General features: G+C 49.1%; 1 protein-coding gene across 4 annotated transcripts in view; it reads right to left on the bottom strand.

Annotated features, from left to right (window-relative positions):
- The window catches only part of PRPS2 (phosphoribosyl pyrophosphate synthetase 2), a 30479-nt gene extending 19157 nt beyond the window's left edge, over positions 1-11322 (bottom strand). For 2 of the 4 annotated variants that reach the window (XM_074359551.1, XM_074359550.1), the window contains exons 1-2: positions 11068-11321; positions 5354-5537 (exon numbers count right to left, since the gene is read on the bottom strand). In XM_074359551.1, the coding sequence (XP_074215652.1) occupies positions 5354-5537; positions 11068-11189 (306 nt within the window). In that variant the 5' untranslated portion in view covers positions 11190-11321. Of the gene's footprint in view, positions 1-5353; positions 5538-11067 lie in introns of all 4 variants that reach the window. The other 2 variants (XM_074359552.1, XM_074359549.1) reach the window with 2 other exon arrangements.
- Between the last annotated feature and the right edge of the window lie 1496 nt (positions 11323-12818).

The following is a 12818-nucleotide window of genomic DNA, read 5'->3' as shown; positions in this document are numbered from 1 at the left end:
TAACAAAATTCCAGGCCAATTAAAAGAACAAATCAATCGCTGGGAATTACTCACAATACTAAGCAATTTGGGGCTCTTCCTATAATTTGATAACCTCTAAAAAGATTCCTCCATTCTCATCTTTCCATGACATCGAGCCAAAACACAGGAGTCATTTCTAAATTCATAGTTTCTGATCTCCTCCAAACTCTGTTTTCAAATTTGGATTTTGTACTGTGTTTCACTATGTGGCTTGCAGGAAAGATGATCCCCAAGCTAACTGACTTGACAGCCAGTAAAGAGAAAAATCAGTATGGCATTTCGGCGAACCAACCAGTCCAATCATGACAGAGACTCTCCAGATAGTCCAGATCTTACTCTCAATGTGTCAGATGCTGCCCTGCTCCAAGCAGAAATGACACAAGCTTTCACAATTTCCAAGGTTATAGAAATTCATGTCAGCACAACAGCCCAATTTTTCCAGTTAAGAAGTAAAAAGAAACAATTTTATCATTGAAAATAGAACATAACCTTGAAAACTTTGCAAAAAAGCCCTAAGTCCTCTACCCCCTCAAAAGCAGTTCTTTCCAGCTGTGCCCACTTCATACTGTTACTACCAGGGGACGAAATAAGCAATTATTGAGCAGCCACCAGAGCAGGGGGCGGGGGCCGGGAACTGCGGCCCCGGGGACAAGCCAGCCCGTGGTCTGTTTTTCTACCAACCTGGGAGCTAAGAATGGTTTTTACGTTTTTAAGTGGATGGAAACCAATCAAAAAAGAGCACTATTTTGTGACACTTGGAAAGTATGTGAAATTTCCATGCCCGTAAATAAAGTTTGATTGGGACGTGGCCACGCCCCTTCATTACATATGGCTGCTCTCACCAAAATGATGGAAGTGAGTGATTCCAACAGAGACCCTGTGGTGCACAAAGCCTAAAAAATCTGACACCTGCCTCTTTCGGAGAAAAGTCTGCCCACTTGTGTATTATAAGCTAAGCACTTTCTAAATAGTAGTAAATACTGCCTTTAACTCACCGAGGAGGAAACGAAAAGACACAAAGGACAAAGAGCAAATAATGACACTAAAAGTCAAACCTGAGCCCACTTGATTCCAGAGTCGGAGCCCCAGAGCTCAGACCACCCTGCACCATGCCTTGTACAACTAACACTAGATCGTCATCACTTTTCCATGTTAGTATTACAACGTGCTGATCAAGAGGAAACCTTTCCTTCACTGTCAGGAGTTGTCCCTGGTTTCTTGCACATACAAATAAAGCCAAAAACCAAGATTTTACGGCTGTCCAAAGCTTACTTACAAAGAAGCAGGGAGATGCAACAAGCTCTGAATATGGTTAAAAGGCTCTAGCTTTTTCTGGGCTTCTCCGCCAGTAACTCTAAGTAGATCAATTGCAGGGAATTCCACAGTGTCTTAGACACCAAAGACAGTGCAGTCCTACGGGGAGGAAAGGCCATGAGAAAGTCTGGGGGGCTTCCCACGGATCCTCCTGGGGGCCGAGGAGGAGGATTTCTTTCTGATCTCATAGGACAAATGTGGCCCATGACTTCCCATCACGTTCTGACACTGCAGGGCCTTTAGCCTATCTAAGTAAAGCCAAAAAGGACAAGAAGTGTTTTCCCCCATCACTCTGGGCCTCCTCACTCACCCTTGCTGGTAAATGACTATGCTCAGCGGCTCAGGCCCTTTCTCTTAAGTGCTTACTAAACCCTTTGTTACCCTCACTTCAACTGTTTCCTGATACAAAGGCAAACCACTTGATCTAAGGAAAGAAACGAATAGTTAGAAAAATTATTAGCAGCAATTTGAAAAATACAAAGGCACACCTCAATCAACAGACAAAATTAAGGATTTCCCTTTCGACCAGTGTGGTGAAAAGAATGGAAGTGCCTCTCCTCACTATAACACGAGGCACCTTGACTACACAGACAGGTCAGAGACAATAGTGCTGGGACCATTGACAAGTCCCGGTCACCTCCAAGGTCAGTCCCAAAGCGACAGGCTATACAAAAGGTGGCCGTGAGTCAGACTCACCTGGGACAGTCAGGTAGACACTCCCGTGGCATACTTACTCATAGAATCCCCTTTCAGGCTCTCAAGTATCCTGACTTAGACGATAAATGCTATACGAATGACACTATCTCAAAGTCTGAGCTGTTCTTAAAAGACTCACTTATTCACCCATCGGTGACTTCCTTCCAGGCCCCCTGGAGTGGGCTGATCTCAACAATCTCAGGTCCCAAGCCCTGGAACCTGTGCGGCTGTTACTTCATTTGGAAAGAGGGCCTTTGCAGATGTGATTAAACTAAGGATTCTGAGGTAAGGAGATTCTCCCAGACGGCCCTCAGTGCTGGCATATGTATCCTCAAAGAGGGAGACTGCACAGAGACCAGAGAAGAAGGCCCTGTGAGGATGGAAGCAGGGGTCGGGGTAATACGGCCTCAAGCCAAGGAACGTGGCAGCTGCCAGAAGCTGGGAGAGGGCAGGACGGACCCCCTGTAGAACCTCTGGACATGGCGGGGCTCTGTCGCACCCTGATTCTTGACTTCTGCCCTCCTGAACTGTGAGTGACTAATTGCTGTTGTTTGAAGCCACCCAATTTATAGTAACCTATTACAGCAGCAATCGGAAACTAATACAGCCCTCTGTGATATCTTCCTTCCTATCAGTTTTCTCCAACGGTCAGGTGCACGATTTCTCAACTCCGGATTCCCGCTGCTGCTGTCTGCGCAGTCTCTCAGCCGCTGCCACATCCTCGCTTCTGTGCTGCTGACGATGAGCATCTTAGCTCTTCCATCAGTGCTTCAGTTCAGAAAGTCGTGGAGTTGTCTGATCGAGTTAAAAACTAAAAGCGGCTACCATGTTATTTCCAAGAAACACACTTACAGCCAAGTGACTAAGAAGCAGTGAGAGGAAGGAAAGGAACTGGTGCTCAAAATGGCCCCAAACGGAAAACCCACGTAAACATCTGACAATAGGAGCACAGATCAAGAGAGGGTCAAATGAAGCGGTTCCACAGAACAGTTAAACCACGAGGGTTCCGAGAGCTCTGGTCAGTGCAGTGGAGGGGCCCGGAGTCACATCACGTCCCTGTGGGGGCAGGAGACCAGCCACACGGACAATGCCAGCTTCTCTCTACAACGAAGACTTCACTATAAATAAACAAAAGAAACAAAGCCTGAAAATACCATCTTGGAACAAGAGGTAACTGCCAGTCAGATACCTACAAACCAAAAATGCAGGCTTCTTGATATTTGAGTCAGTTGAAAAGAAACTTAGGGTTACAAACCATTGAACAGTGGGAAAGGGCCATTTCATAACAAAAGGAATAATTTACTGAAGATGTAATTTATCAAATATCTTAGGGCCAAATGCAAAAGCTACTAGAAGTAAAAGGAAAAGCTGATTACAAATTACAGAATACAGAGTTGACTAAACCTTCAGTTACACGGAAGAGAAATTATAGCAGAGCATTAGGTCCTTTTTGACACTGACAAGGGTGAAGATGCTAAATAGTCCATGGAAACACACAGATGGAGGAGGAGCTAAGACAACAGACTATACTGATGGGACCAAATAAATACATTGAAACTTAGCAGCTAAACATGCACATAAAACTTTCAAATCAAGTTGACACTGAAAGCCACTTAGAGATGACAAGTGGGAGGCCGTATGCTTCACAGGTGGGATCAAAGGTTTTGGCGACCCACAAGCTGAAGCCAAGTCACAAAGTCACATACACACACACACACACACACACACAAAAACCCCTCTACCTGCCACACACATGAACATTTCACGGCATGTGGCCGTTATATGAAATTCACATTTCCGTGTCCGTAAATCATTTTACTGACATACAGCCATGCCCGTTTATTTACATATTGTCTGTCTCTGAGAAACAACTATTGTTCAGGAGTTCCCACAAAGACCATAAAGCCCTTTACAGAAAAAGTTTGCAGACCTCTTCTAATATATACAGTGGATCCTATTTCAAGTGCAGGATGGGGTTCTGGAGATCAAACTTTTAGTAAGAAAGTAACTGACCATGCTGCATTCAGCCTGGGGTCTGAAAACCTCACCTGAAGAAGTTTGGCACTAAAATTTACGGGGAATTCAAATCTATAAAAGGGATTTTTTTCCATATACAAGATCTTATGTGCTGTTGAAAAAATTGCGTTGTTTCAGAAAATGAATTATGGAAATAAATGGAGGTGAACTGGGAAAACCTCTCATCATCAGTTACCACATCACAGAACAGCAGTGTCTGGTAAGCTGGAAGGATTCACACGGAACCTACTGAACATCTACTCATAAAATACAGGACAGCTTGGAGAGGGGTGAATGGTATCCCCAAAACTCACGTCCACCCAGAACCCCAGGCTGTGACCTCATCAGGAAATCGGATCTTTGCAGATACAACTAAGGTGAAGATCAAGATGAAGTCATTCTGGATTAGGGTGGGCCAGGACCGTGCTTTTATAAAAGAAAGGCCACACAGAGACACAGGAAGGCAGCCACGTCAAGGCAGAGGCAGAGATGGGAGTGATGCCACCAGAAGCCAAGGAATGCCAGGGGCCACCAGAAACAGCAAGAGGCAAAGAGGCTCCCCCAGAGTCTTCAGAGGGAGCGTAGCCCCGCTGACACCTTGACCTCTGACGTCTGGCATCCAGAACTGCGAGAGAGTACACTTCTGTTGTCTTCAGCCTCCCAGTTTGTGGTCATTTGCTATGGGAGCCCTAGCAAAGTATTACAATCCCCTTTAGGGTTCCCTCCAACCCTGACTTTCCTCCAAGACAAAGACCCCATCTTCTTCAATTTCTTCTAGAAACTCACAGAGTCTCCTACAGTGTTAATGTTACAAAAGAACAGTTCAACAGTATTAACTTCATTCCTCTTGGGAGGTTAAAAGGAGATAATTGTATACATTAAACTCAGTATCTTGAGGTAAGTGTAGACTCCTACGCAGCTCTAAGAAACAAGGCTGAGGTCCAATGTGTTCTCGCCCCAGTTTCTTTCCTTTCTTTTTTCAAATGGAAGTACTGGGGATTGAACCCAGGACCTCATGCATGCGCACATGTGTGTATTTTGTTCTATCCACCGCCCCAAAGATATACAACAATTTCATCACAACGACTACAGTGATGGTATTTTCATCCTGCAAAAATATGCTCTATCTGTTTCTATGCCTACAGATAGTAACGCGATGGCTGGTTCAGAGACAGATGAGAAAGCTCCGTTACTCAATGAGTACAACAGAAAGGAATCCTTTTCCAGGGACTGCGGGGTAAGAGGTGAGAAAAGAAATGTAGATGTTGAACCAGAGCAGCTTCCTCCAACAGGACCCCACCCGTACCTTGTCCTTCTTGTCCTGCCGGGCGTAGGGGAAGCATGGGATCACGGCGGTCACCCTGGAGGACGACGCGATCTTGCAGGCGTTGATCATGATGAGGAGTTCCATCAGGTTGTCGTTGATCTCGCCGCAGCCACTCTGGATGATGTAGACATCCTCCCCCCTCACACTTTCACCAATCTCCACGCTAGGGAAAAGGAAGATGCCACTTGTTAATATCAAAGGAGCGCTGCGACCACCCCCAGGGTTGGTGACTGGCCAGGACCTGGCAGGCTGTAGTCCTCACGGCTATGACTCGTTACCCTAGAAGGAGACAGAGCAAAATCAGCAAAGGGAAAAAGCAGACGGGCGAGGTCTGGGGAGACCTGGTGCCAGCTTCCGGGAGTCCTCCCCCCGTGGAGTCAGAGGTCTTCTTAATTCCCCCAGCAATGAGCTGTCACAACACACGTGAAGTGCTGCCCACAGGGAAGCTCCTCAGAGACTCGGTGCCTGGGGTTTTATTGGGGGCACATCACGTAGGCACCCTCTGCTTACCAAGTCCCCAAATTTCAGACTCCCAGGGACTCAGTGTTAGCCACATGGTTTATACAGTTCAGCAATGAGCCATTCCACAGGGGACGGTGGGAAACCTTGCAAAACCTAAGTTCCCAGGGGTCAGCCGAGGGCCACCTTGCAAAGTGGCCTTTTTCCTCTGTGAGGGGATCTCATCTGCTCTTTAGAAATTCACCTCGGGCCTGTGATCTTAACTCTTTTCTGCAAAATACTGTATTTTAGTTTTTTACTTCTATTAACATTACCTATACATATTGCTTAGAAAATTCAAATCATTCTGTATGGCTTGTAACAAACAGCCCAGAGGCAGCCAATTTCAACTCTTGAAGATAAACAGCTAAAAGCTGTATCAAGTCCCTCACTCACGATTGTATTGCTTCACTTTGATGTTTCATTTTCAGCATCACGTGTGAGGATGAGATTTACCTCTGCCTCCTCCGGGTACCACCATCAGCACTGCGGGCAGCCTGCCCATCTCCATCCTGCCATCCTCCCAACTTAGGTCAGGATTTCTAACCAAGTCTTAAGGCTACATTTTAACTGTGTCAATGCCATTCACACTCAAGCCACGGAGTCAGCTAAAAGCCAAGTTTGATTTCCCTTTTATGCACAGTTGGTTTTTTTTTTTTTTTGGTCTGTTTACCCTGGAGGAAAGTATCCTACCTTTTCATCTGGGAAGTTTTCTACGTACTGAATACAGATGGCAGTCCTGACGCCTGGGTGACAATCTAAACCCCACGATGTCAGAGGCCTTGAGGGGTCTCCCTTTCACCGTCCTCCCCGAGCTGGCTGACCCAGGTTCTCCTTCCACCCGTGTACAGCTGCCCCCGGGGAGCCCCTCCACTCCGCGACTTCCCACTTTCTGTGCCCCATCATGGGGTACTTCCTTGTTCTGCTGATTGGTATCCTCCAGTAGCTTCTTGAGAAAGAGCAGGTGGGCGCTCAAAAGTCTTTGAAAATTGCTTATTAGAAAATTTCTGTACTTTGGGTGTAGAATTATGGGTGTTCAACATGAGAACAAGCCGGCCCAACGTTGGCATACACACGTACACAATTATCCGCATTCCTCCTCCTGCCATAAGCCAATTTACCCAACGGTATTGTTCTATGAAAAGAGCCAATTATTTCTCAAGAAAATTTAAATGCCAGTGACATTTGGAATACCACAGTCTATCAACAGAAGCTTCTACTTAACTTCAAGTAGAATTAGAAGACGAAAATGACATGTTTCAAGCGGACGTGATGTGAAAATGAGTTCTGATAAGAGCGGGTCATATTCTCACGTGTGCTTTGCTACCGATGGAAAGAGAACGATGCCAGCCTCAGGATGAGAGTGAGACAGACAGCAGTCTGTGTGCTCCCGCCTATCTCGAGTGCTAAGGAGCTCAATGTAATTTTTTTGTGAGCATCACAGTGACCATGGGGTGAAGTCAATTTGGAAATCGCAGGGCCGACCATCTACAGCCCAGGAGCTGAGAATGGTGTGGTAGGCAGAACAATGACCTTCCGGAGGCGTCTCTGTCCCAATCCCCAGAACCTTATGTTAGTTTACATGGCCAAGGGGAAGCAAGGTGGTAGATGGAATTAAGGTTACTTAGACCGCTGACCTTAAAACAGAGAGATTATCCTGGATTATTGTAGCGGGCCCAGTGTCATCACAAGGGTCCCTAAAAATGGAAGAGGGAGAGAGAAGACGTTGGAGAAAGATGTGAGGACAGAAGCCGGGTGAGACGTGCTCTGTTGCTGGCTTTGAGGATGGAAGAAGGGGCGAAGAGCCAAGGAATGCGGGCAGCCTCGAAGAGCTGGACAAGACCAGGAATGGATCCCCTCCTGGAGCCTCCAGAAGGGTACGCAGGGACCCATGATGAACTTCTCCCCTAAAGAACCGTAGATGGTAGCGACAGACCAGATGTGGGCCCCCAAAGCCTAAAATAACCACTATCTGGCCCCTTACAGAAAAAGCCTACCAACTCCTGGCGTTATGACTGTTTCTCCCCCAAATTTCAGCTTCTTTGGCCTATTTTTCCTCAGGAACCTCAATCTTCATATGACTAGCAGTCCAGGGGAAAATGGAAAAATACATCCGGTCACCATGGCAACTTTCCCCCCAAGCTATTCCTGCTTCTACTCACAAAGATGGTCATGGCTGATCTTTATTCTGAGTCTTTCAAACACTGTGGCCAGAAGGCGGCATCCACGGGCTGTTCAGACAGAGGCTCTTTACTGATCCCGAAATAAGAAGGCTGATGAGTTTATCTGAGTCAACAACGAATGGGTGTGGTCATTAAAAGATGGCCACAGACTCTAACACTTTTCCCACCAACAAGCGCGGTCTGCGGGGGAGGGTACAGCTCAGTGGTAGAGCGTGTGCCCAGCATGCACAAGGTCCTGGGTTCCATCCCCAGTACCTCCATTTAAAAAGTAAATAAATAAATAAATAAATAAATAAATAAAAGAAGCGCAGTCTCTGTCCCCTCCCCCCGGATCTGGGAGGACTCCGTGCTCAGCAGCACAACGTGACCAAAGCGGTGACGCACCAGATCTGGGGCCCGGGCCTTAACAGTCTGGCCTCTCCCACTTCCCATCTTCTGGAATCCTTGGGCTTGGACCCCAGCTTCCATGCTCTACTAAGGAAGCTCCAGCAGCCCTGCGGAGAGGTACTGAGGCTCCTAACCGAGCTTCCAGGCCCAAGCTAGGGCCAGCTTACCAGCCATGTGAGTGAGCCATCTTAGAAGTGGCTCCTCCAGCCTGTTACCCGTCCCAGATGCCACCACTGGGGCCTGCCCAAATTGCAGGTCTGAGAGTCAAATCAACAATTATTGGGACGATTTATTACACAACAGAGAACCAGAACTTGGGGTCATACAGTACAGCTAAGGACCCCGTGGGCAGGTTAACAGACCAGCGTGAAGTGTTACCACAGACTTTCAGACACCATCATCAATGCTGTCCCATCGTGGGATTTCAGTGGTCTGTTGTAAAGCTGGGCCCAACAGCTCCCTGCAGAGCTGAAATGATTTCGAGATGAGAAGGTAAAATCGCAAAGCTCTGTGTCCGATTAGGTAGTGTTTTTAAAATGGGGAATGGGAGGAGTGACGACCAGCAGACAGCAAACCAGATTTCTGGTCCTGGCTCAGGGAGATTTAGCAAGGGGCCCCTGACCTGAAATGAATCAATTCTCTCCTCCTTTTGCCCTTCTGTTTCTCATCTCCAGCACCACATGGTAAAAAACTGGATCAGTAGCACAGTACCTGGTACAGGGGGGACTGTTTGTAAAAATCAGTCTCTGGACCTAGACAGCTCATGGGAAAGAGAAAAGTCAGCCAGTTAACCTTTTACAGTCTAGATATTAAAAACACAAACTGTAACTATATAAGCTATATATATATATATATTGCTTTTATATTCTATATGCAATATATACTAAGTACATATACAATGAATAAACATTGAATATATGTATTCAATACATATATTGCATGAGACAATGTAACTTCACACTGAGTAGTTTTTGAAACCTCATGATTTCTAATTATCAAGTGGTACTTATAAAAATACTCAGAACCAAATAAAAATTTCTCATTGACTTATACAACACCAACTCCTGAACAAAAACTGTGACCTCATTTATTTTTTTTTCACTTTTGTTGCAGGGGCAATTAGGTTTATTTATTTTTTTATTTAATGGAGGCCCCAGGGATTGAACCCAGGACTTCATGCATGTTAGGAAGACGCTCTGCCACTGAGCTATACCCTCCTCCTCTGAGCCCATTCCTCTTAAAGCTACTGAAACTCAGGACTGGCAAAATGCTGCAGCATTCAAACCAGATCACTCTCCTTCTCCAGGGCCCTAGACATCCTTCGAGGCTTCTGTATTCAACTCTGCAAAGTACAATTCTTCAGCTGAAAGACACTTGCATTAATACCCCCTGATACTCATTCACAAGTGTTTCTTCACTTATACTATCATCAGGGCCATGCAATGGTGATTTCCCACCTGGAAGAAGGGTTTCACATAACAGCAAAACCATCTTCTCTGATATGTAATAATACACCTCCCTCAGTATCCAAGCAATCCTTACCTAACCCATGATCATCAAGATTTTCTCCCAGGAATGTCCAGCTTTAGGTTTTACGGTTAGGCCTATGATCCATTTCAAGTTAATTTCTGAAATGGTGGAAAGTATGGCTGGAGTTTTGTTTTGTTTTGTTTTTTTGCAGCTGTCAACAATTGATGCAGCACCACTTGCTGAAAACGTTGGCCGAACTGGATCTCTGCCAAAGATATCAAAATGATCAGTAACTGAGGACAGCGGTAGACATATAAGTTAGAGGAGAATGAGATCAACTTGAAATTAGTCAAAGAGCTCCGTGGACTCAGGCAAGTGGGAAAAAAAGGAGCCACTGGCCCAGCTCCTGAGGGGGCCACCAGCCGGACCTCAGTGAACAGAGGTGACCACTTCTTGTGGACCTCAGACACGGGTAACAGTTACACTCAAGCCACTGCCTTGCTGCTGGAACCCAGCAGAGTCCCATGACAACGAAGAAGCTGAAATAACAAAGTCCATCATCTCTGAAGCAGACAAGTTAAAGTTGGCACAAGGGATCCCAGCATGTGTGCCCTGGAGTTCGCAGGCTCTTTAAACCCTTTGCACAACCACACCCTCGGGATACCTCAGAAGACTGCACCCTGGCAGCTCAGGACTGTCACCTGGGAGCTTTTAAAACGCCGATTCCCAGACCTGGGATCAGAACCTCTGGGGCAGGGCGGGGAAGCGGCATTTCTCAAGGGCCCCAGGCGAACCCAGCCCGCAGCCGGGGCTGGGGACAGGGGCGGGACGTTCCCCAGCGCGCCCGGGGTTTGGGATGAGCCCGGCAGGAACGCGGACCGCGGGCCGAGCACGCCCAGGGGCGTCCCTCCCCGCGTGCCCTGCACCGATGAAGTTGCCGCCGGCTGCGCCCACCTCTCCCTGAAGCCCTGCGACCGCCCCGAGGTCGCTCTTCCGGGCTGGGGCCGCCCTCCTCGGCTTCTCCCGGACGCCGCGGCGTGGCCGTCCCGCCCCGGAAGGGGGAACGGGCAGCCGTGGAGGTGGTCCCGGGCAGGCGCCGGCCCCGGCCCGGCCCCGCAGCCGCGCGCCCAGCGGCCTCCCCGGCCCGGCCCCCACCTGGTCTCCTGGTTGCTGAACTTCTTGGTCACCACCTTTCCCAGCTCCAGGCCCAGCCGGTCGGCCACGCGCTGGGACAGGTCCTGGTGAGAGCTGCCGCTGAAGAGCACAATGTTGGGCATGGTGAGGCGCGGGGCTCGGAGCGGCGCGAGGCGGCGGAGGCGGCGGTAGCGCAGGAACCGGCGGCGAGAGCGGGAAAGCGCGTCTGGTGGCCACAGAGCGGAGCGGAGCTAAGAGGAGCTAGCAGGGGCGGAGCCGGAGGGGCGGGGCGGGGGGAGGAGAAGCCGGAGGCGCCGGCCTGAAGGAGGAGGAGCTGGAGCGGGCGGAGGAGCGGCAAAGCGCAGCCGCGGGTCCCAGAGGAGGAGCTGGAGGGGGCGGAGCTGAAGGAGGAGGTGCCGCGCGGTGGGAAGTGTGGGAAAGCGCAGCCGCGGGGCCGGGAGGAGGAGCTGGAGGGGGCGGAGCTGAAGGAGGAGGTGCCGCGCGGTGGGAAGAGTGGGAAAGCGCAGCCGCGGGCCCGGGAGGAGGAGCTGGAGGGGGCGGAGGAGCGGCAAAGCGCTTGCGCGGGTCCCGGGGGAGGAGCTGGAGGGGACGGAGCTGAGGGAGGAGGAGTGGGGAAGTGCAGCGGCGCGTCCGGGAGAAAGAGGTGGAGGAGGAGGAACAGATGGGGTAGCGGGGCGAGGTTGGAGGCGGGAGGAGAAGGGGTGTTGGAGAGGATTGGGGCGGGGGAAGCCGGAGGAGCGAGAGAGGGAGGGGGAGCCGGATTGGAGGGAGAGCCGGGGGACCTGCGAGGCAGGGGCTCCTACCCACCGAAGGCGGTACGACGAGGAAACCCTGGGTGGCCTGGCTTCGTGGAAGAGCCCCAGGCCCTAATCTTGACCTTTCTGTCCTGCTTCGCGGGGGAGAGCCAACGAACCAGAATAACTGGGCACAGACGGAGGGTGCGGGAAGGGGCGATGGAGGTGCCTCGAAACCAGGAGCGACCCCCAACCTGGAATACCCCCAAACCCATTGCAGAGCACTGGTGCTGGACTACAAGGGTCTGCTAACTGGCCCGCAGGCCAGACCCACATGCTGCCTTGTTTGTACCAGAAAGCTAAGCATTGTTTCACACTTCAACGTTTGAGCATCTATGTGATAATAGCTACTATACCTTTGAACCCCAATTAAGAGAAATATTATCCCTTTCAAAAAGGAACTCCTTTCCTCTTGTTAGTGTGTGTGCCGCAAAAAAACCTACTTAATTATTATTATAGTTTGTATTTTATCAATAAAAACATTGTGAATTTTTTCTCTCTTGTTATATAAATAACCTACATAATATCCTCTCCATTTTGCCTCTTGGCCCACAAAACCTAAATTATTTACCATCCAGTCTTTGGTCAAAGAACAGAATTGCCCAGGGTCCTTGAAAAAGCTGCAATACCAGTGTCTGTCTGAGCCCTGACCACAGGTGGAGGGGGCAAGGTTGCTGTGGACGGCAAGTTGGATTGAACCAAGGCCCCTCCAGATTCCTCAGTTTTAGGTAGATGTGGTGGTCCTCGAGCCAGCGTTCCAACCTCCTGCCTGTTGCTTTCTCGAAGCCCTGAGCCCAGCCTTAGCCCTCCACATCCCTCCCTGGAGGGCCTGCCATCCCCTCCCTCCCTCCAGAGGAGAGCAGAAAGATTTTTCTCAGGAAGGAAATACAGTCCAGAGCCAACCGCTGGGCACAAAGCAAAAGCAGAAGGGAATGTGTTACGTGGGGGTGGGGAGGG

This window comes from Camelus bactrianus, chromosome X, assembly GCF_048773025.1.
Source record: "Camelus bactrianus isolate YW-2024 breed Bactrian camel chromosome X, ASM4877302v1, whole genome shotgun sequence".
NCBI classification, from domain to species: Eukaryota; Metazoa; Chordata; class Mammalia; order Artiodactyla; family Camelidae; genus Camelus; species Camelus bactrianus.
Note: the sequence above shows the minus strand (reverse complement) of the source record. Positions and strands in the feature narration are given on the sequence as shown.